This window comes from Indicator indicator, chromosome 10 (genome assembly GCF_027791375.1).
Source record: "Indicator indicator isolate 239-I01 chromosome 10, UM_Iind_1.1, whole genome shotgun sequence".
Lineage (NCBI taxonomy): Eukaryota > Metazoa > Chordata > Aves > Piciformes > Indicatoridae > Indicator > Indicator indicator.
This window is the reverse complement of record NC_072019.1, coordinates 17,112,610-17,135,964: the sequence shown is the minus strand read 5'-3', so window position 1 is coordinate 17,135,964 and position 23,355 is coordinate 17,112,610. Positions and strand designations below refer to the sequence as shown.

Here is a 23,355-nt window from a genome sequence, read left to right as displayed (position 1 = left end):
ACTCCATCTCACCCACCCACTGAGCTCCCCACCGCCACTCCCGGACCCCGCAGGCTTACCCTAGGCTCAACACCGGCGAAGCACCGACCACCTCTCTGCCCCGTCCCGCGTCCCTCTCCGCTTCACCTCAACGGCCCCGGGCCCTGGCCCCATCGCCGCCGCCTCCCGGCCGTCCCGCACCGCCCCATCGCTGGACGGGCAGACAGGTGGCCCCCAGCGGCCCCTCTAGCATCCCGTACCCGGGACTTCCAGTAGCCGGTGCTGGGTCCTGCCGAGCTCCGCAGGCGCCGCCGCCGCCGCTCGATAATATATGCAGAAATAGCAACCAATCAGAGGCACCGCCAGCCTCTCCGCGCCTTCCCATTGGTGGCGGCGCGCCGAGCCCGGCGTGCCACCACCAATGGGAAGGCGTAGGGAGGGGTGGTGGCGTCGACGGGGGTCGCAGAGGTCCGCAGAAGAAGCTGCTCGGGGCAGTAGTGAAGATCCCATCCCTGGAGAGGTTTGAAAGCCATGTAGATGTGTTGCTGAGGGACACGATTTGGTGGTGGGCTTGGTTAATGGTTGGAATTGGTGATCTTGAAGGTCCTCAACCAAAATGATTCTGTGGTTCTATGGTTCTGCATCAGGTGTTGGATGTTTCCATCCAAGAGGACACCACTGGTGAAGCAGGATTTGCTGTTCCCTACTGTTTCTGTTCTATTTCTCTGTCTGTATCATTCACATCTTCACCAAGCCCCTGGTTTGCTCCTCTCTATGCAGGGTTTGGCATTAGCAAGGTGTTCCTCTTAGCAATGGACTCCATTTCCCAGCAGGGCCTCAAAGGGCAGCAAATAGGCCTGGTGGAGAACCTCCAAAGGGATTTTTCTTCATCCCCCAAAGGGGTCAGAGAATCATAGAATGGTTTGAGTTGGAAGAGACCTTAAAGATCAACTATTTCAAAGTCCCTGCCATGGGACACCTTCCACTATACCAGGTTGCTCAAGGCCAACTTGGCCTTGAACACCTCCAGAGAGGGGAAATCCAGTCTCCCTGGGCAACATGTTCCAGTGTCTCACTGCCTTCACTGTAAAGAATTTCTTTCTAGTATCTACTCTGAACATCACTGGTCACTTTTCCTGACTTTTTCCTGAATTTTCCTTTTTTTTAATTTTTTTTTTTTATTCTTTCTGTTAGCAGCTGCATGCAACCAATGCTGAAGTGTGACAACTGTTCTGGAACACACCCCACCACGCTCTTACTGGTTTATGTTTAGTTCAGTGCTCTGGTCGTTAGCAGGCTGGTGGAGAAACTTGGTAATAAATGGGTAATTTCTGGTGAGCGAAGCCTTTCCTGCCCAGTGAGTGGCTGGAGGGCTTGTTGCAAACCAGCAACAGGTCTGCAGAAAAGCACCCATGGTGGGTCTGCTTGGTGTGTTTGAGGCATAGTGTTGTCCTCTTACGAAGCCCAAGATGGGGTATGTGAAGATTCACAACTGGCATTCACCAAGGAGAAAACTGAGAAAATCCTTGCAGCTGCTGCAAGGTGAGGAGAAAACATTTGCTAAAAAAACCCATCCCAAAAGCAGATTTTTAAAGTAAGATGCATCTTCTGTGTTTGGTTTTCTTTGGAGGCATCAAGCAAGATGAAGCCATGTTCCATACAAGCAGCTGGCATGGAGGTGATGGGGTGAGAGCTCTGCGTCCAGTGTGGTGATGCCCTTCTGCTCCATAGGATATTGAGGGGAGAACCAAACCAGCATCGCCCTGTGTTCCTTCTGGGATGGGCTTGGGCTTTTAACCTCACACTGGGAGAGGAGAACATTTAGTGGCAGAACATTTTGATGGCAGAACTGCAGGTGTCTCCAGAAAGCTTTGGTGGTTGGGGAAGCTGACAGTGCCACTCTGAGCTTATGTAAGGAGAGGGAAGATAAAAGGTATCCACTGCAAAAAGAACCAGTCTGTTTGGAGTTGGCTTTTCTACTCCAAATATTTTATTTTGTTCTGTTTTGTTTTGGTTTTTTAACACACAAGGTTGGGAGTTTTGGAAATCGTGTATCTTGTGCTGGGGCTCTGGAGGTCTGTGATTTCTTCTGGGGCTCTGGAGATCCATGATGGGATTCTGGGGGTCTGTGACTTCTCCTGGGGCTTTGGAAGTCTATGATTTCTTCTGGGACTTTGGAGTTTATGACTTCTTCTCAGGCTTTGGAGATCCATGACTTCTGCTGGGGTTTTGGAGGTTTGTGATTTCTTCTGAAGCTTTAGAAGTCCATGACTCCTGCTGGGATTTTGAAAGTCAGGGACTTTTGCTGGGATCTCAAATGTCCATGAGTTCTGCTGGGATTTTTGAGGTTTGAGATTTTGGAGGTCTGTGATTTCTTCTGGGGCTTTGGAAGTCCATGACTTCTGTTCGAGTTTTGGAGGTCTGGGACTTCTGCTGAGATTTTGAAGGTCTCTGGTTTCTTCTGGAGCTTTGGAGGGCCATAACTTCCCCAGGGATTTCAGAGGTCTCAGATTTCACCTGTGCGTTACCTGCAAATTATTCTCACATTCTCGCAGAATGTGCCCAAGGCAGCCAGGCTGGGCAGAGTTGGCACCGCTCCGCAGCCCGCCGGACTTCCCAGGGATGCGGGGAAAAAATGGGGGGGAAGAGAGGGGAAGTGGGGAAACCGAGAGAATTGGGAAAAAACGGAGGAAGCAGGGCAGGGGGAAAAGCGTGGGGCTGGGGCAACCGAGCCGAGCCTTGCCCAGCCGATCCAATCCGTGCCGATCCGATCCGATCCGTGCCGAGCCGCACGGGGAGGTGCCGGGCCCGCGTCCCCGCCCCTCGCCGCCGCTGCCGCCGCCCGCCCGCCTGCCCGGCCGGCGCTGGGAGCGCGGCGGCGGGGCTCCAAGATGGCTTTGGCCGCTCTCTGTACCCTGCTCGCCGGTTGCTGCATGGCGGCGGCGGGCAGCGGCCCCGCCGAGGCTGCTGCTGCGGCGGCGGCGGCGGACGCGGCGGCTAAGGAGCTGGAGTGTAAGCTGAAGAGCATCACGGTGTCGGCGCTGCCCTTCCTGCGGGAGAACGACCTCAGCATCATGCACGGCCCCTCGGCCGCCGAGCCCAAGCTCCTCTTCTCTGTACGCAACGATTTCCCCGGCGAGATGGTGGTGGTGGATGATCTGGAGAATACGGAGCTGCCTTACTTCGTGCTGGGTAGGTCTCCGGGTGGGCCTACGGGCAGCGCCGGTACGCGGTTGGGTCCCCTCCCGGTAGCGGGCCCAGAGAGCATCCCCAGCGGCGGGGCTCCTCCCTGCGGCACCGGCGGTCCGTACCCTGCAGCTTCTCGGCCCCGGGGCTGCTTCACCTCATTGCAGCATCCCGGCCCTGGTGCTGGTTCACCCCACCGCAGCATCTGACTGTAGCACTGGCCGCCCTACTGCAGCATCCCAGCTCCAGTGTCAGTTCACCCTACTGCAACAGCCCAACCCCAGTCCCATTTGTCACCCCTCTGCACCACCCCAACCCTGGTGACAGTCCATCATGCTGCAGCATCCCAAACCTGATACCAGTTCACCCCACTGCAGCATCTCAACCTCAGTTCCAGCTCACCCTGCTGCAGCATCCCAACCCTGGTACCAGTTCACCCCACTGCAGCATCTCAACCCTGGTACCAGTTCACCCTGCTGCAGTGTCCCAGTAACTGTGGAGATGCTGCAGGCCTGAAGTGCTTGGTGTACCCCCAGTTGTCATCCACAGACTTGTCTCCAGCTTGGTGCAGGGTCACCGGTGGCTTGTGCTGGCAGGAGGCCTGCAGTCCGCTTCAGTCATGGCTGGCTGGAGGTGAGGGCTTTCTCTGTCCCCAAGCAGAGTCACCTTTCCTGCAGCCTGGAGAAAAAATACTCCAGTACCCAGCGTTTCCCATCTCACCTCTGTGTGTGCCACCTCCAGTGCTCCTGCCCACAGGTCTTGGGCTTTGGCCTTCTCACATAGTTCATGTTCTTCCCACCTGCTATAGCCAGGCCTCTGTGCTTCACCTGCTGCGCGAGGCACTTCTGCCCAAATCTGATGGGCTTCTTCAGTTTTCTTCCACTAAAAAACCCAATAATTTACTCCATTGTTTATGCTGGGACCAGAGCAAGGCCTCTGCTCCTCGTGCACAGGGACGTGGTTCCCTTGCCGCCAGCTGGAAAAGTTGTGGAGACTTTTTGCTTTCAGCTTCACCAGCTTCCTACCACCACCTGCATGTAACCCCTGGGCAAGCATCATCATCACTTCCCTAGTAGCCCCATGGGAGCTGTGCCCATTTCCTGCAAGCCTTTTCCATCCGTTGCTGCTCCAGCAGCACATCAGGTACCCTGTGAAGTTTTCAAAATGCTACCTTCATCTGGATGTGGGCCCAAAAAATAGGCACTAGCATGTTGCTTTGCTTGGCATTGCCCTTCTGTGTGCAGGCAGAGTATAGTGGTGACACCAGCCTAGATGTTCTCCCCAGTGCTTTATCACCCCCATGGCCCCCAGACCTTTCTGTGAGAAAAAAAACCCCAAGCAGTCCTGGGTGCTGTGTGTGCTCAGGACTCGCCACTGTGTGGGAATCCCAATTCTCCCATGGGACTGGCAGAGGTAGGCAGGGTGCTGGTGATGCCATGGTGGTGATAGGGGTATGTGGGGACACCCAGAGATGATTTGCTGGAGGGTGGAGGCTGTGTGAGGAGGGGTCAGCAGGCTGTGCTGCCCCTCATTCCCCTGGTCTGGGGGATGCCGCAGGATGCTGCGGCGGAGGCCGGAGAGCGTTGCTGTGGCAACGGGGCGGCAGCACGGCGGATGCAGGGGAATGCACAGGCATGGCCGCTAGTCCCAAGCCACCTCCATGCCCCAAAGGTGGTGTGGACCCTTGTCCTTGCCCTTTTTGGACCTGCTCCTGGAAAGCCAGACCCCAGTGGGCCCTGGGGCCTAGGATTCTGCCAGCAGGGAGCATCTAGGTGGGTGGGGGGCCTTCCCAGCATGGCCCTTTTCTGGCACTGTGGGGATTTCCTCTGGGAATTTTCAGATCCGCAAGGTGCCATGTGCTGGGCAGTACAAGAAAGGACCCATCCACCCCAAAAGCAATTGCTGCACCCAGGGCTTGCTCTACTGATGGTGATCAGGGGCTTGCTTCTGCTTCTTTCTGCTGATGGCCACTGGACAAATATGAGGATATTCATCCCTGTGTCAGTCAGCATACCCTGATGTCCCAGTGGTGGCTGTGGTCTTCTGGGCATCACTGCCCAGGGCATCAATCCCTCAAGAGCCTGTGGGTGCACAGGGCTGGAATGACCTTCATCATGCTGAAGTTTGGGCCGTGGAGAAACAGAGGTGGCCCCACCCAGGATGCTGGGGCTGAGCTGGCAAAAAGGGGCACCTTGTGAGCCTCCTTTTCACCAGGGTTTTGGCCTGGTGACTCCTAGGAAATGCTATGTTACGTTTCCCTCCAACAAGAGAAGAGCTTGTTTTGAAGTTGGCATGGCCACTCTGCCACGTGTGGGTATTATTATTGTTGTTGTGCTACTTTGCCATGTGGGTGGTGGTGTTATTGTCATTATTATCATCATCATTATTATTTCTATTGTTAGCCTGGACACTGCTTTTGGATGGCAGAAGCCCTGAAGTACATAGAGGTCTTGCAAGACCCAGCCTTGTTAACTCACAAGCTCCATCCTCTGGAGCTGGAGAGCCCCCAGCCCAAGGAACCCATGGGTCAGAGAGCATTGCTGCTGGACCTGCTTACTCAATGGGGACAGGGCTACTTTATGTTGATCCATGGAACCAGCTGCAGCATGTCCATAAGGCTTGTGCATGGCTGGAGGGTGAATTTGAGCATTCCTCCAGGAACCTTGCTTCACTCAGTGCTGATTGCAATATCCCCAGTAAGCCCCAGACCCATTAACCGTGCCCATCTTGTTGCATTTGAACATTCAGTAATGGGCTTTAGCAGGGGGCTGGACTGCTTTAGCAGGGGCATTGCAATTGATGATCTCCTGAGGTCCCTTCCAACCCCCACCATGTTGGGGTTCTGTGATTGAATCTGTGTGGGAGCAATGGATGATCCCCACGCACGCCTCTGTGCCTCTGAGCCAGGTCTGGTTCAGGGTGTCTGTACTGGGAAGGAACTGGGTGACTGCTCCTTCTCCTCTAGCTGTTTTTCAGATCCAGGGCCTGTGTACAGGGAAGAGGTCCCTGAGGAGAGGGTGGCTGCCCCATTGGCTGACAGGGCCCTGGGCCTGACCCCAGAGTGCTACCTGTGGGCCAGGGAGGGCCTGCCTTTGGACTGGGAGCACCATGAGGGGCAGTGGTGCTGCAGAGGAGCTCCTGGCAGTTAGTCATCTTGGCTCTGCCATGTGCAACGTCCTCAAGTTTGCTCTGTGCCTCAGTTTCCACACAAAGATGGTGGGAGTGTGCAGGGAGGTTGCTGTGGCAAAGGGTGCCTGTAGCAGGGGAAGGGGTGAGGGGGAGCAGCTGGGAGAGACTTAGGACTGGGAAGCCTGAAGGTGGCCAGATGCCATCGCTCTTCAGCCCTGGCTGTCTGCTTCAAAACTCCTCTAAACATTTCAAGTGCTGTCAACCTTGGCCAGCCTTCATGGAGCATGTGGATGTGTGTGTGGTTTCCTCTACCTTGGTGGCACATCCCTGCCATGGTGACTAAGCTGAGCATCCTACTGATGTGCACAGGGGTCAGAGTTTCTGCTCCAGCTGGAGATGTGCTGGGGTCTTTGGAGAGCTATATATACTGCTTGCTGACAATAAAGTTCTGGGGGTGTGCATTGAACTGAGCATCCCAAAAAATGGCTGTCACTCCCCAACCCTGGTGACATGCTCTGGTAACATAATCAACAATGAGTGTGGAGGCTGTGGGCATCCCCTCATTGCTGGTGGGTGGTGTGGCAGGGATTTTGGTGGACCTTCCTGAGCCAAGCTGTGCTCAGGTTCATTTGTGGGGATGATTGGAACCCAGGGATTGTCCTGCCTGACCTGGGAGTCTACTGCATCCATTCCCTTCATGCATTTGCTTCTCTCCGCTGCAGGCAGTGGCAAGCTGTGGCTCAGCTTGGGGCTGGGGGAGATGTTCTTGCTTTGGCTAGTCCTGATCTGCTACTCTACAGCTTTAGCTTTGTATTTATCTTTACCCAAAAGGGTGAGTCATGGCTTGCTACCTGCTCTCTGTGCACCATTTTTGTGTCTCAACCCCCTCCAGCCGTCCTGGTGCCAGTGGCAGGTGTGTTGATTGCATGGTGCTCAGCCCTTCCAAACTTCAGGACCTCGTGGCTGCTCCCATGTTCCTTCAAAGGCAGAGGGCTAGTTTTGGGGATTATTATCTCTGGTTTATGGCAGAGGGAGGCACTTGGACAGGGCTTCATAGCTCCCTTTGCTAACAAACACAGTGTGTTTTAATTGTGCTTGCTGCCTTCTCGCGTGTGCAGTGCCTCACTGCTCAGGAGCAGCTCAGCCCACGTGGTCCCCATGTGCATCACCTTTCATGTTCACACCCACAAAACCCCACAGGGTGTTAGATGCATGTCTTCAAAGGGACTTGGACACCATAATTTTGCTGCAGGGCTTTTCCTATCTCCTGGGTTTTCAGGGAGAAGCACAGACATGGGAACAGGGATGAGGCTGCTGGGCTGCCCACATTTCAAGGTTTCATCCTGCTTTAACTCAAGGAAACTTCCATTTGGAATTGTTGCCTTTCATCTCGTTTGGTGTTTGTTGCATTAGTTATATTTTTTTTTCCTGAAGGGATGCTGAGTCTTGCTGGTTGGAGGCCATTAAGAAATGCTAATTAGCAGCTCAATATTCCCTGTCCACTAAACTTCACACCCCCTTCTTCCTCACCGGTTGGCTTGGCAGCATCCAGCTGCATTTGATATGTCATTAACTGGATTCACACTCCTGCAGGCTGCTAATTTTTTTGGGGCCCCATCCTTTGCAGGTTATAAACTGGTGAGAGGGGTATTTATTAGCATCCTGGCTTCCCACAGCCCCTTGGGCTCAGTGGAGATTTGTGATGCAATTAAAAAACAGGCAGAAGATGGTGTCTTTGGCTCCTTCACTTTCTCTGAAGTGCTGTAGGTATTTGAAAATCTTGAAATCTTGAAATGAAGAAGTCTTGAAATATCTTTTTGTGCGTAAAATCGACTTGAAGAGTGAGAAAGCACAGCCAATGGGTCGAACTGGTTCTTTCCAGGTACCAGATAATTCAACATCTTGAAATAACTGATGGTTTCTCATGTCCCTTTTATTTTGCCCTGAGCGTGAAGGAGCTAAAGGAGCTTTTTCTGCCTTGCTGGTTTCTAGCCCAGGTGCCGTGCCTTGAAATGGGGGCACCTCCTGACTCCCCCATTCCCCATCACCCTCACGGGAGCCTTGGCAGCAGAGGAAGGGAGAAGGTTCTTAACTTCAGTGACTTTAATAGATTATCATAAACTCCAGCCTTAATACAAGCTGTCATGATTTCAAATTATCTTACTTTTAAATTAAATAGATTCCTTTTTAAATACAAAATCGATTCTAATTTTTTAGAGGGGTGAGATTTTTCAAAGGCACCGATGAGTTGGGCATATTTAACTGCTCTTGAATATCTCCTCAAAACATCTAATCAATTTCTTTTTTTTCTTGGTGTTAAATCCCAGCTAAGCTCTTGGCTGTGCTGGGGAATGCTTTGGCCATGACTTCCTCAGGTTAATAATGGGAGAGGACGTGGGGGTTGTGGGGTTGTGAGACAGAGCACAGCGGGGATGCGGGACGCTGCTAATCGGGCTGACAGGCGGCCGGCTCGCCTGCCCGCCCCGGCCCGCTGGCCCGCCCCGGCTCTCCCTCCGGGCTGCGCGGGTAGGCGGCGAGATGCGACACTCATCAGCTCTCTTCCACCTCCTGCGTGTCTTCTTGCCTCTGGAGGCTGCGAGAGGTGGTGTCTCCTCCTGCCTGCCTTCAAGCCCCAGCTCCTAAATGGTCCCGGAGGAACGCAGCAGGAGCCGTGGGGCTGCAGGATTGCGTTATTCCTTTTTGTTCTTCCACGTCAAATAGGAAGAGCATCCTGTTTTGTTTGGAGGTTGCTTGGCCCCACTCCTTTCGCCTCGGTCTGGGTGTTGTTGGTGGTTACCAAAGCTGGTGACACAAGGTATGTCTTTGGTCCTGGCTCTCCCATGGTGGGAAAATGGGTCCGGGGTGTTGCAGTGCTGGTCTCTAGATCAACTGTATTTCCAAAGGAGGTGAGAGCACCCCAGTATGGCACTGGAGTTCCCCTTCCACATGGCATGTCCCCATCGAGAGGAGGGCCATGAAGATGATCAGAGGACCATGCATTTCTGCAAAGACAGGCCGAGAGAGTTGGGGTTGTTCATCCTAGAGAAGAGAAGGCTCTAGGCAGACCTTAGAGCAGCATTTCAATATGTGAAGGGGACCTACAGGAAAGCTGGGGAGGAACTGCTTAGAAAGGCACATGGCAATATGACAAGGGGCAATGGTTTTAAACTAGAGAGTGGTAGACTTAGATTGGACATTAGGAGAAAGTTCTTCACTATGAGGGTGGTGAAATACTGTAACAGGTTGCCCAGGAATGTGGTTAAGGCTCCATCCCTAGACATTCAAGGTCAAACTTGATGGGGTCCTGAGCATTCTGATGTAGTTGAAGATGTCTCTGCTTACTGTGGGGGTGTTGGACAAGATGCCTTTCAAGGGTCCCTTCCATCCTGATGCATTCTATGATTTGTTCTGTTCTATGGTGCCATGAGGCTGTGGCGCAGCAGAAGGCTACAGTGGAGCTGGTCCCACCCTGGGACCCACAGCATTGCTCCAAGTACAAACCTTGCACCTGGAAATGGGTGTAATAGTGAAATAATGGAGCAAATATTAAGAAATTCTTAAGTACCTAGAGAATAACTGAGTTAAATTATACCAGAGGAGCTCAATTGCCTTGCTTAGATTGATTGAATTACTAAATGAGCCTGACTAATGGAATGGAGTGGATATATCGGACTTTTACTCAAGATCCTGGAATAATTTCTCTAATAAGATTGTGAGCCATTAATTGAACTTGGCTTTGATCCTGGACACTGTCGCAGACACTGAAACCCAGCGGTGTGATCGATGCTTCCACGTGCCTGGCCGAGGGGGCGGCTGCCAGCACCTTCCCTGCCCAGTGGCTTGGAGGGTGGCCAGGAGCTTTGTTGGTCCCAGCACACCCTTATCAGGACCTGAGGTGGGTAGGGAACCCCACAACACCCTGCTTTGGCAGCCCTCCTGCCCACTGGCAAAACCCACCCTGGCAGTGGGATGTGCTTAATTCCTTTCTGCTGCCAGAAGCTGATTGCCTGGCCCAGGTCCTAACCCTGGTTCCTATTGCTGTGGGGTGAATCTGAGGTGGGTGCTTTGGGGTTTACATGTCCCATTAATCCAGGGGGCCCACCTTCTTCCTACACTTTCCTGGAGTGTTTGGTGCTGATGGTGGCATGTTGTCTATAGTATCTGATGCAGTCACACCTCGAGTACTGGGTTTGGTTTTCGGCTCCTCGCTATGAGAAGGACACTGAGGTTCTGGAGTGTGTCCAGAGAAGGGCAGCAAAACTGGTAAAGGGACTGGAGAAGAGGTCTTATGAGGAGTAGCTGAGGGAATTGGGGTTCTTTAGTTGTGAGAAGAGGAGCCTGTGGGGAGACCTCATTGCCCTCTGCACCTGTCTCGAAGGAGGCTGGAGCAAGGTGGAGGTTGATCTCTTCTCACATGCAACAAGTGACAGGACAAGAAGAAATGGCCTCAAGTTGTGCCAGGGGAGGTTGGTTCAGATTCGATATTAGGAAAAAATTCTTCGCAGAAATGGTTGTCAAGTATTGGAACAGACTGCTCAGGGAGGTGTTGGAGTCACTGTCCTTGCAGGTATTTAAAAGATGCGTGAATGTAGTGCTGAGGGGCGTGGTTTAGTGATAGTGGCTTAGCAGCAGTGGTGGGATTGTGAGCTCTTGGTGAGTGGTTGGACTTGATGATCTCAAAGGATTTTTCCTGCCTCAGCAGTTATATGGTTCGATGATCCAGAGCACTGCTGGCTGCCTGGTTTGTAGTGTAAGATAGTTGATGGTTCCTTCCCCATCACTTGCCTCCTCCTTTCTTCATCAGCCCTCTGTGCTGGGTCCATCACTGAGTCCTCAGTGCTGCTGCACCTCCTTTCCCCTGGGATGCTTGCTTTTCACGTTAGAAGTGTCCTCTTGGTGCTGACAGCAGAAGCCAGTGTGCCCCAAAGGCTGCCACCAAGGCCTGGGTGCTTGCAGAGCTTCCAGAAAAGAAGAGAGGGACCTGCTGAGGGGATGCATCTTGCCCTGAACCTGCCTGGGAGCACCAGGTGGGACAGGACAGGCTCATCTAATGGGATTTGGGTGCAAACTGCTGGTGGGACCCCATTCTTACCCTTGCTCTTGACCATGTAATGTAAACCTGACCTTTTCACATCCCTTTTTTCAGCTGAAGGATGAGGCTAGAATGGGTGAGGGCTCAGAGCCATCAAGGTACCCATGCCTGGTCACACACCTTCCTCCACATGATACATCCCAGCACCAGCCCCAGCTCCCTGAAAACCCAGTGACCAGAGTGGAAAATGCTATAGAAAAGTGAGCAGCATCCCTGGGAGGTGCAGAGGGTCCTCCATGACCACACCAGGGTGAGCAAGAGTCAGGAGGGAGGCTCAGGGTGCACATCCCCATGCTTCGGGGCACCATGCCCCCATGCTGTGCCCACTGCTGAGCTGCTCTCTCACTGGGAGTGGGGATTTTGGTGGCACGGCGGCTGCAGAGGGCCTCTTGTAGATTTTGGGGTTTTTTTCTCCTTAACCAAAGAGGAAAAAAAAAATAAGAAATGGGGATTTTGTCTCTGGGAACCCGTTGCCATGGCAACTGCGCATCCAGCTGGCTCCAGTGGCAGCGGGGCTGGAAAGGGATCTGGCTGACCCAGAAAGCAGCGGGGGGGTGGCCGTGGGGACATTTGATGGTCCACTGTTGGACATCAGGGTCTAGCAGTGGTGGGCAGGGGAGTAGTGCTCAGCTGAGGGGCTGTGAGGGGTCTGGCCCCCAGTTTTTGGCTGTGCAGAGTAATGCTCCCAGCCCTCTTTGATCCGTCCCAGCCTTCTCTTGACTGCATCCTGGCAGAGATGATCAGGCTGGCTCCCATTCCCAGATCTGCCTCAGTTTTGGATCTGGGCTTCTCACCTGGGTCTCCTCAGAGACCCCCAAAGCTTTGCAGCAGCAAGTTTTACCCATTGGAACTGGCTGTGGTCCCAGGGGTGGAGGAGACACAAGCACACAGCTCACTGACACCCTCCTACCTTTGCCCTTCTCTGCCCATGCTGGTGGCATTTGATCGTGGGACACATGCTATTTCCTACCACTTTTATTTTATTTTATTTTATTTTATTTTATTTTATTTTATTTTATTTTATTTTATTTTATTTTATTTTATTTTATTTTAAAATTTCATTTCTATTTAATTTTATTCTCTTTTTTTCTGGTTTATTTTATTTTGTTTCATTTTATTTTAATGTAATTTTATCTTTTAAAATTTTCTCTTTTTTCTATCTTATCTTTATTCTATTCTTTGTATTTTATTAATTTTATTATTTTTTCTTTTGTTTTCTTCTTTTATTTTCTATTTTATTTTATTTTCTATTTTATTCTGTTTTATATTCTATCTTATTCCATTTCCTCCTATTTTATATGTTTAATGGTTGCTTAGCCAGCCAAATGGAGGCTCTGAAATGATCTCACTCGGCATCTCCTTCAAATGAAGGAGTTTTTGCCTGGTGGGATTAAGGCAGTGTCTGGATGGTGACAGCTCTGTCATTTCAGACTGGTTGTCCTTTTACTTGCAAATTGCTGGGCTCGGGGCTGCTCTGCAGCCAGTCTGGCTGTGGCCCACAGCTCACCCCAAGCAGCAGCACGCTAAGGGATTTGTCTAGATAAGAGAAGATTTTTGATTGCCAGGTTCTGGCTTCATGCTGAGAATGTGTCTGGAGAGAGCATCCTCTGCTCCCATGAGCCATGGTGGTGTTTCTGGTCCTGCTTTGCTGCCAGGGATGCTTGTGATCAACTTCAGGCTGTTTCCTCTTGTCATCTCACATGCAAGGAGTGATAGGAGAGGAGGAAATGACTTCAAGTTGTGCCAGAGGATGTTCAGGTTGGATATTAGGAAAAAATTCTTCACAGGAAGTGTTCTCAAGCATTGGAACAGGCTGTCCAGGGAGGTTGTGGAGTCATCATCCCTTGGGATACTTAAAAGGTGTATGGCTGTGGTGCTTAAGGATGTGGTATAGTAGTAGTGGTGGGCTTGTGAGATCCAGGTGAGTGGTTGGATTTGATCATCTCAAAGGTCTCTTCCAACCTCAACACTTTTGTGGTTCTAGGATGGCTGCTCACCTTGGGCTCCTTGGGGTCTGCTTTGGGATGTGGTCCAAGCTGACCTCATGCTTTGCTTTTCAACGGGGCCCTGTTTGCTGGTGATGGTGGGCTCAGGTTGGGGTCTGAGCCTGTGTTCTGCACCACAGAATCATAGAATCCTTAAGGTTTGAGAAGACCTCTAAGATCGTCAAGTCCAACCATCAACCCAGCATCACCATGCCCACTAAAACATGTCCAGAGTGCCAGCCATGTCTACATGCTTTTTGAACACCTCCAGGGGCGGTGACTCCTCTACCTCCCTGGGCAGCCTGTTCCAATGCCTGAGCACCCTCGTAGGAAACACGTTGTTCCTGATATCCAACCTAAACCTCCCCTGGTGTAGCTCTTGTTCTGTCACCTGATACCAAGGAGAAGAGACTGACTCTCCCCTCAATATAACCTCCTTTAAGAGAAAGTCTCTCCTCAGCCTCCTTTTCTCCAGATTAAGCAGTCCCAGGTCCCTCAGACACATGTTCTGTCTGCAGAGCCTGAAATCTGCTGGGGAATGAGCAAGGGCTTTTTTCAGCATTTGTAATTGAAAGCAGAGCAAAGGGCCCTTAGGGGACTCTCTAGCTGGTGGTGGCACATTGGCCACAGAAGTTTGGGGTCTGCAGCCCTAATGCAAGAGGAGACATGGTCCCTTTGCTGGCTGGCTCTGAGGCATTTCAGTAATTAGGATCACTAAAGACCGTGGCAAGAGCAAGCAGCCATGGGGATGCAGAGAGCTGGCTTTGCTGCTTCAGGGAGGTGATCCAGCGGAGAACTAATCTGGTGGAGGAAAGGAGTTGATGAAGGGCTGGAGAAGGCAGCAAGAGATGTTGAAGAGTCCCTGCCTGTGCTCTTGGTTAGACACATTGCTTCTGCTTGGCCTGGAGATGGCTGTGTTGCCTTGGGAGTGCTCTCCAAACTGTTCTGTAGTCCAGCAGAAACCATCTTCTGGCTGCTGGAGGCCTTTAGGATGAAGACCTGCCTGATGAGCAGGGGAAACTGCACATAGGTAGGACCTTAGTAGAATCATGGCTGTTGGAAGAGATCTCTGAATGTCATTGAGTCCAACCCTTCTGCCAAAGTAGGATCATGTAATACTGGTCACACAGGAATGCAGCCAGATGGGTCTTGGAAGTATTGAGAGAAGGAGACTTCACCACCTCTCTGGGCAGCCTGCTCCGGTGCTCCATCACCCTCACAGTAACAAAGTTTTTCCTTATGTTGAGGCAGGACTTTCTGTATTCCAGTTTGCATTCATTGCCCCTTGTCCTATCACAGGGCACCACTGAAAAGAGTGGCCCCTTCTTCTTGACACCACCCTTCAGGTATTTATAGACATAAATAAGACCTCCTGTCAGACTTCTCTTTTCCAGGAAAAACAGCTCCAGGTCTCTCAGCCTTTCCTCATAAGAGAGGTGTTCCAGTTCCTTCATCAGCCTCATAGCCACCACTGGATGCTTTCTAGTCTATCCCTGTCCCTCTTGAACTGGGGAGCCCAAAACTGGACACAATACTCCAGATGTGGTCTTACCAGGGCAGAGTAGAAGGAGAACCTCCCTTGACCTGCTGGCCACACTCTTCTTAATGCACCCCAGGATACCATTGGCCTTCTTGGCCACAAGGGCACATTGCTGTCCCATGGATGACTTACTCTGCACCAGAACTCCAAGGTCCTTCTTTGTGGAGCTGCTTTCCAGCAGGTCAACCCCTAACCTGTGCTGGTGCATGGTGTTGTTCTTCCCCAGTTGCAGGACTCTACACTTCTCCTTGTTAAACCTCCTCCTTAGGTTCCCCTTTGCCCAGTTCTCCAGTCTGTCCAGAACTGGCATTTTGGGAACACTCTCCCACACCCCTACCCTCTTCCCCTGCCAGTAAACCCAGCCACAATGTCACTGTCACAACACAGTGCTGCTTGGGAAAGCACATATTAGCAACCCCGAAATATCCTGGGGACAGGCTCTTGTGTGATGGGAGACGGTTACCATGGAAACCTGCTTAAAAAAAAAAAAAGAAAGAAAGGAAAAAAAACCCTCCAAATTTAAAGCAGCTCTTGTATCTCAGAGGAACTGTAGACCTTATTATGGGTTTTGGCACACCCCTCCCCCCCCCCCCTTTTCTTTTATTTGTTCCAGCTAAAAGCTCCAGGAGACAAGGCAATTAATTTGAACATCCCAAGGGGAGCGAGAGAGGAAGGGCACAGTGCTGGGAACCAGCAGCCTGGGCTGGTGGGCTTCTGGTACTTCCCAGTGCCAAAGCCCTGCAGCCACCAAATGCCCTCCCTTTGTGGTTTCTCTACCCCATGGTGGATTTTTAGTGTGGGTTTTCAGAAGGCTTAAAACTCCTCTTCCTAGGTCTGTAGCCAGGATATGAGAATTGAATACAGGGCACAGATCCAGCATGGGGGTGGGTGGCTCAGGGCTGTGTGGCATCATGAGGTGGTGGCCTTTCTCCTGCCAAAAAGGGTAGTGTCGTGGCAGGGAGGGTCCTGCTGGCATCAGCTGAGCTGGATGACTTCAGTGGGCAAGAGAAGATGCCTGGGAGAGGAGACATTGTGTTCCCAAATTTTAATGTCAGGGTCAATTTGCAGCCACAGTTGCAGGGTCCCAGGGGGGCTAAGTTTGGCTCAGGGCAGACTTTAAATTGCTGCTGTGCCTTCGGCCCATCCTCTCCTCTAATGATGTCCCCAGTGTCCACAGCTGCTGGGATAGCTCCTGAAAACATCAGCTTTTCAGCAGAGAAGCCCATCATCCCTCCACTGCCCCAGGCTGGCCCCAAGCTTCTCTGGGCCCTGCTTTCCCAGTGGTGGTTTTGCTGGTGTGGAGCTGTTTTCCCATTCCAGAGCTGCATCTCCCCAACCTTTCCGCTGTTGCTGAGACATAAATAGCTGGGTTCTGGCTTTTGCTGCTCTGGAGAGCTCTGGAGAGGAGCAGTGATGGGACTTGGGAGCTGTCAAACTGCTGTGGAGTTGCTGGCTTTCTTGCTGGCCAAAGGGACAGGCCAAGGAGTTTGTCTTTGCAGACATGACACGTGGACTGGAAATTTAGAGATGGATTAGAAGTGTGTCTGCCGGCTTGTAAGACAGGACCTGCAGGGGTCTCATCCCAAGGTGCCGCTCTAGCCAGTGTCCAAGAATCCACAAGCAAGATGGTGCCTTCCAGGTAAAAAATGGAACCAATTTTATTGACTTTTCAGTAGGAGCTGCTCTCTTCCTGGGTGTGTGGCACTCCTGGTACAGTCAGGACCCTGATGGGCAGGAAAAATACTGTGGCCCCCTCAGTAGATGGTAGAAACATCTGTGATGGTATCTCATCAGAGACGTTGAGCCCACTTGGTCAGTCCTGGACCTGGGCTGGCTTCCACAGCTTTTTATTAACATGTTTTCTCCCTTTCTTGCTTGCCAAGTAAGGCACATAGCAGCTGGAAGAGTCAGCCTCAAGCTGCTCACCAACCATCTCCCAGCACAAACTGAGGTGAAAGGGTATGCCATGGACACAGAGGCTGCCATGCAGAGGTTCCTGGGATGGATGTGGTGCACATCTCCATGTGGGATGGTGATGCTATGGCCTCCTTGTAACTAAAACTTGATGCTAGGGAGGGAGAACTTTTCATATGCTGCTGAATGCCTGTGACTGAAACACAGTCAGAGAGTCATAAAATGATAGAGGTTGGAAGGGACCTCTGGAGATCATCAAGTCCAACGCCTCTGCCAAAGCAGGATCACCTAGGGCAGGTCACACAGGAATGCATTCAGACAGGTCTCAAAAGTCTCCAGAGAAGGAGACTTCACAACCTCTGTGGGCAGCCTGTTCCAGGGCTCTGTCACCATTACAGTAAAGGTGGTCTAGCTTGTATCCACTGCCCCTCGTCCTATCCCAGGACACCATTGAAAAGAGACTGTCCCCTTCTTCTTGACACCCACCCTTCAGATATTTATAAACATTAATAAGAGCTCCTCTTGCTCTTCTCTTTTCCAGGCAAAACAGCCCCAGGTCTCTCAGTCATGCTAGCTGTGGGAAAATGTTGGGGTGATGGAGGGAAGACAGGAAAGGAAGGACCATGAGGTCAGAGCATAGGCATGATGGCAGGAGAGAGAGGGACCATGCAAAATCAAGGGCCATTAGGAGTGGTGATGGAGTATACTGGCAGAGTCACTTGCCATGGGTATGAGCTGCAGCGTCTCTGGTGGCTTCAAGAGGAGAGCTCAGTAAGAGTTGCCACCAGCACAGGGCATGGTGTCCATTAAAGCACCCATTGGAGTTGCTGACAGTGGGAGTTAATTGCTGATTTCACACTGAATGGCAGCATCTGTGTCCTGGGAATGGCACTGCAGGGGCCGTGTGTATTCAGTGGGTTTCTGGCCAAGGAAAGGAGGAGGTGGCAGGCCAGCTCTTGGGGCCTCACAACCCACAGGGTTAAAGCAAAGATGTGGCCATCAGTGCAGGAGTTTGCAGCTCAATGATGCTCAGAGTGGGGCAGGGCTCTTTGCTCTCAAGATACCAAAAATGCAGCTCGCTCCTCACCTTGATTTAATCTTGTTTGCCTACAGAAATACTGTTTGTTTGCCAAGATGAGTTGCTGCTTCCCTTTGTACCAGGAGAAGCAAAAGGGGAAGAAACCCCTGGTCGTGGAGGTGTTGTCTTGGCTGGGGTGATGCTCAGCACTTGTCTGGGCTGGAGCATCCTGGCTCCAACCTCTTTGTTCTGGCCATCCCAGATTTCAGCCTTAGAGTAAGAAATAAGTAGATTTTCCTCCCCTCTTTTTTTTTTTTTTTCCCTCCCCCATGTGAATGTGGTTCTGACACTGGGATTTACTCCTTCCTGCCAGGCGTGGGAGCAGTGCCTGAGCGGCCAGGCAGGTAGATGCAGGCAGGGTGGTGGTGCTGTGTGATCACGTTAAAGCTGATGGGTGCTGAAGCTGAGGAGCATCGTTACATAATTTGGACTGCAATGCAGAAGCTCTTGCTTAATTTTTAATTAGCCAATTGCTGCACCTACATAGTGCTTGACCTGGGAAGTCTGTGGACACGTGTGAGGGGGCTTAGCTGGTGAAGGTGATGGGGAAGCCTTCCCTCATGTTCCTCTCCCTCCTGGCACAGCGGGAAGAAGTGTGTCCCTGAGGCTCTGACATGCACGGCAGAAGGGCTGAGCTGTGGTGGCTTGGGAAGAATGTTCAGCAGCTGTGTTGGGGACCAAAGAGTGTCCTATTACTCTGTCCAGTTTTGGGCTCCCCAGTTCGAGAGACAGGGATAGTCCAGGGACAGGAAAGTGTCCAGTGGTGGCTGTGAGGACAATGAAGGGACTGAACACCTTTCTTATGAGGAAAGTCTGAGAGTCAAGAAGAAGGGGACAGTCTCTTTTCAGTGGTGCCCTGTGATAGGACAAGGGGTAATGAATACAGCTGGACCACAGGATGTTCCACCTCCACAGGAGGCAAAACTTCTTTACTGTAAGGGTGATGGAGCACTGGAGTAGGCTGCTCAGAGAGGTTGTGGAGTCTCCTTCTCTAGAGAATTTCAAGATTTGTCTGAATGCATTCCTGGGTGACCTGCCCTAGGTGATCCTGCTTTAGAAGAGGGCCTGGACTCAGTGATCTCTGGAGGTCCCTTCCAACTCTTACCATTCTTTGAGTCTATTGAATGGTGGGGAAGGTCTGTAAAGGTCTTTGGGGGTTCTCTGGGTTGCAGTGTTAGGTAAATGGGAGACACCAGTGTTGGGCTGCATTCAGATGTCTTGTAGCTGCTGGTTAAAGAGCCCTGAGTGCCTCCTGTGCTGAGTGTTGGAATGCAGGGGAAATGATGAAGGAGCTGTTGTAGACCTCAGCTATGAAGCACCATTTCTTCCCCTCCCTATTTCTCCCCCTGTTTCAAATCCCCACTCTGCACTTTCTGTCCTTCCTATAAAGACAGCTGCCTTGGAGCAGATTAGGCTTCAAAGTTCCCAAAATAACAAAGGTTAAAAAAAAAAAAAAAAGAGGATTTGCTACAAGATGAAGTCAATGCCCCATTTGCACCCAGACTTGGAGCTGCAGGAGCACCCTGTAGCATCCGTGCTTAGCCATCTGAATGGGCAGGGTCCTGATTTCATCCTCCTAAAGTCCAGGGACTTTAGGGACTGCAGTAGCCAGGCTGAGTCTGCAGATAATTACAACCACTGAAAGTGCTGGAAGTCCTTCTGCTTTTGATACCCATGTGGGCAATCTAGTGAAGGTCTGTCACAGAAGAGAACGTTGTGGTGGCTACCGTGATGGGTAGGTCTGTGCAGGTGAGATGGTTGTCCTCAGGGCTGTGTCCTGTACCCATCAGCCCTGTCCCCTATCCTCCTCATGGGGAGGTTCTGTGCTCAACACGAGGCTTTGTGGTTCTGCTGGCTCTGCTGATTTATCTATCTCGTCAGTATGACAATTATATACACCTGCAGATTTAATTACCTCCATTTTCGTCAGGCAGCGGCAGATTTATGCCTCTCTTCTGTTCCTGTAAATCTGAAATAAGCTTGACTAGACCCAAAAGTCTTCCCATTGATCACTGTGCACTGGCTGGGCTCTGGCCCTCCTGACAAGCTCTTCTTTCAGGAGTGATAAATTCGAGGTGTACAGTTAACTTTGTCCTCTTCTACATCTTTCATCCTTCTTTTTTTTTTTTTTTCTTAATTCCTTCTCCCTGTTATCTTTCAAAGCCTCTCACAAACTTGAGAGTGGAGCTTAAAATCAAGGAGGGGCTCTTAAGCACCAAAGAGTTTATGACCTGCCCTCAGTGATCCTGCTTTGGCAGCGGGGTTGGGCTTGATGATCTCCAGATGTCCCTTCCAACCCCTACTGATCTTGGAATCTATTGAGTAGTGGGAGAAGGGACACAGGTCTGCAAAGGTCTTTGGGGTTTCTCTGAGTTGCAGTGTTAGGAAAATGGAAGACATTAAGCTGCAGTTTGTAGTAGCCTATGCCTGCCTTCTCCATCCTGGTATGGGGCCAGTGGTGAGAATTTGTTCTGCCCCCAGGATCAGCATCAGTCCCTCCAGGGTAGGTGGGAGAAAGAGGAGAATGATCTCTTGGAAAAAACTCTTGGCCCTGCTATTGGCAGTAGAGTGGACAAGGGTTATTTTGGTTCCACCTGGGAGGGCCACCTCATCCCTCCCATGTCCCAGAAGACCAGCACAGAATCACAGAATGGTAGGGGTTGGAAGGGACCTCTGAAGATCACCGAGTTCAACCCCCCTGCCAAAGCAGGGTCACTTGGGGCAGTTCACACAGGAATGCATCCAGATGGGTTTTAAAAGTCTCTAGAGAAGGAGACTCCACTTTCCTCCCAGAAGATGAGGAACAAGTGATATGAGAAGTCCAGAATAATGACTGATATGCCTGACCTCTTGGCTTTGGCACAACGAGTGCTTAAACAAATTGGTCTGCAGGAGCAGGCTGAAGTTTACCCTTGAAGTGAAGTCCAAGTCATCGCTGCAGTGCCTTCCCCTGCCTGTCCCACCACCGCCTCTGCCTGACCTCTCCTGTACGATATGCTCTGATGTCTCTCTAAGTGGCTGGCAGATGGGCTGGAGTGACTGCCTGTTACCTTCCCTGCCAGCCCCTGATGGATATAAATAGCCCTTTGCCTCCTCCTGAAAATTGCTGCCTTGGCTTGGAAAGCTGAAGGTAATCTTGGCAGGTGTCTTGGATCTGGAGAATCCAACAGCACGGAAGGCTGGAGTTTCAGAGGGGCTGTTGCCAGTTGGGTGTTGAGAGGTCTCAAAGGGAAGGAGGTGCCTTGGGGTCTCTTTATCCTAGTGAGTCATTGCTTGGAGGAGCAGAAGGTCTCAGCTGCTCCTAAATGATATGTGGATATGTGATGTGTGCTCAAAGGGTGTCCTGGGTAGCACCTAGCTAGCTTTGCAGCCACCCTGCACCCCCAAGTAGCAGAGCACTGGACCAGGCTGCCCAGAGGCTTGTGGAGTCTCTGTCTCTGGAGGCATTCAAAACCCACCTGGACGTGTTCCTGGGTGATTTACCCTGGGTGATACTGTTCTAGCAGGTGGTTTGAACTGAATGATCTGCAGAGGTCCCTTCCAACCCCCACCACGCTGTGATTCTGTTAAAAAAATATGTTAAAAACACAACATTTAGAGCATGGTCCTGTCTATGCTGCCAAGGTCTGTGCTGCAGGGCTTTTTCAAGTTGGGATTTGCTTCTGAGCAGTCTGGTAGCTGCTGGTGGCTCTTTCTTCCCAGAATTCAGTTCCTTTCTCAGAGCTTTCATACTTCATGGTGGATGAAACAGAGCCTTTTGTTAGTTTTTGCACCCCTAATCCCTGCAAAGCGAGAAATGGTGAACAATCGTCGCCTTTCCCTCTGCTCTATTGGCTTCATGGGTTTATTACAGGCTTTGGTCATGGCCCTGCTCAGTTTTTGTTTTTCTTGCTGAGGAGTCCTCATGCAGTTGTTATCTCCTCTCCACAAAGCCATCTCATCTTCCTTGTACCCCTCCTCCAAACCTTCCAAGCGGTGCCTTTTCCGTTACGAGATGGCTGACCTGAACACCCCTTGTAGGATTCAAGATCACCTCACTTTCACCAAGGTTGAATTTCACCTGCCCACTTCCTTGCCCACTTTTCCTCCAACACTTTGCAGATTTAGCTTTGTGGAGACTAAATTTAGTGTTGGTGACCAACTTTATCATTCGCTTCCGCAAGCAGAGTGTTCCTGAACGGGTGAGGTCCTGACAAAGATCTCCATGGGGCTTCTTGGTAACCTCCTTTCATTGTGAAAACCAACCTCTTCTTCCACCCCCACCTGGTGGGCATCAAGAGGACTTTGCCTCTTATCCCAACCCCACTTAAGGTGCCGTGGGAAACTTTGAGGGTGTTCTGACAAGGGCTCTTTGAAATGCTTCCATCAAAGCGGATCATCCTTATCTACTGGCTTACAGTGCTGGGCGACCCATATTTACCCACACACATACCAGTTCCTCTAACAAACTGTCCAGGGCAGAAGTAGGATTTACTGGTCTGTAATTTGTGTGAGGCACAAAGGGCTTTTTTAAGAGATTTGGGTCTCCTCTGCCAAGTTGTTCTTCTCTGGTTCATCACCTTTTCTGAGTGATAGCTGCTGTGTTGGAGTTCATCAGCCATCCTCCTCCACTGCTCATAGGTGAGCACCATCTGGGCTGAGGGCTTCATGCTCTCCATCTCATTGATGTGCTGGGAGGTGATTTAGCCAGGGCAGTAATTTTCTGTGGCTGATTGGGAACTTCTCCATCATTTGGGCTCTTTCTTTGGAGACCTGGGCTTCTTTCTGGAAGAGGTAGCATTGCAAGGTTGTGTGTCAGCTAGAAATGTGGTCCTTATTGGGCTTTAAATATCAACTTTGCATCTCAGAAGTTCATGTTACACATCCTCTTTTATTTTGCTTTTGTTCACTGTCATGGTGTGGGGCTATAGGTTTTTTTTACATGACCATGTATCCTAAGTGTTGGTCTAGGAGGTGTCTTTGTCTCTCTTCCCACATCTCTGTAGTTCATGGTCACAGCAGATGGGGCCAAACTAACAAAACAGGAGTGAAAATCAAACACCAGCAGCTGTCCCAGCCTGCTCATGGCAGCCATACACAGTAGCCAGGTTTTTCCCCAGTTTTTTGGGGTCAAAAATAACAAATGTGGTGAGAAAAAAGCCTGGAAAGGGTCATCAGAGAGGTGCAGCTGGGCACGTCCTTGGGTCTGCAGGGAAGAGCAGGGCAGTGGGGCATGGCACGTTGTAAGGTCAGGAGCTGCAGAGCAAAGCTGGTCAGCTCAGACTGTTTCATGATGAATCAGTGCCCTTCACTCTGCCAATGAATGTCACTCCCATGTGGCACAGTGTCACTCCTGGAGTAATGGAGGGGTTTGTTGTTAAAGAAAGGGACAAATTAGGACTATGGCAGATTCAGGACAACAATCCCAGTTCAAGGCTGAACTGTGGCTACGGCTTGGAAATCTCAATCCTTG

At 51.2% G+C, this 23,355-nt stretch overlaps 1 protein-coding gene across 1 annotated transcript in view; it reads left to right on the top strand.

Moving 5' to 3' along the window:
- Positions 1–2,870: 2,870 nt before the first annotated feature.
- Positions 2,871–23,355, top strand: part of ASTN1 (astrotactin 1) — a 61,643-nt gene continuing 41,158 nt past the window's right edge. Inside the window, exon 1 of the mRNA XM_054384608.1 lies at positions 2,871–3,171. Coding sequence (XP_054240583.1) covers positions 2,871–3,171 — 301 coding nt within the window. The remainder of the gene's footprint in view (positions 3,172–23,355) is intronic.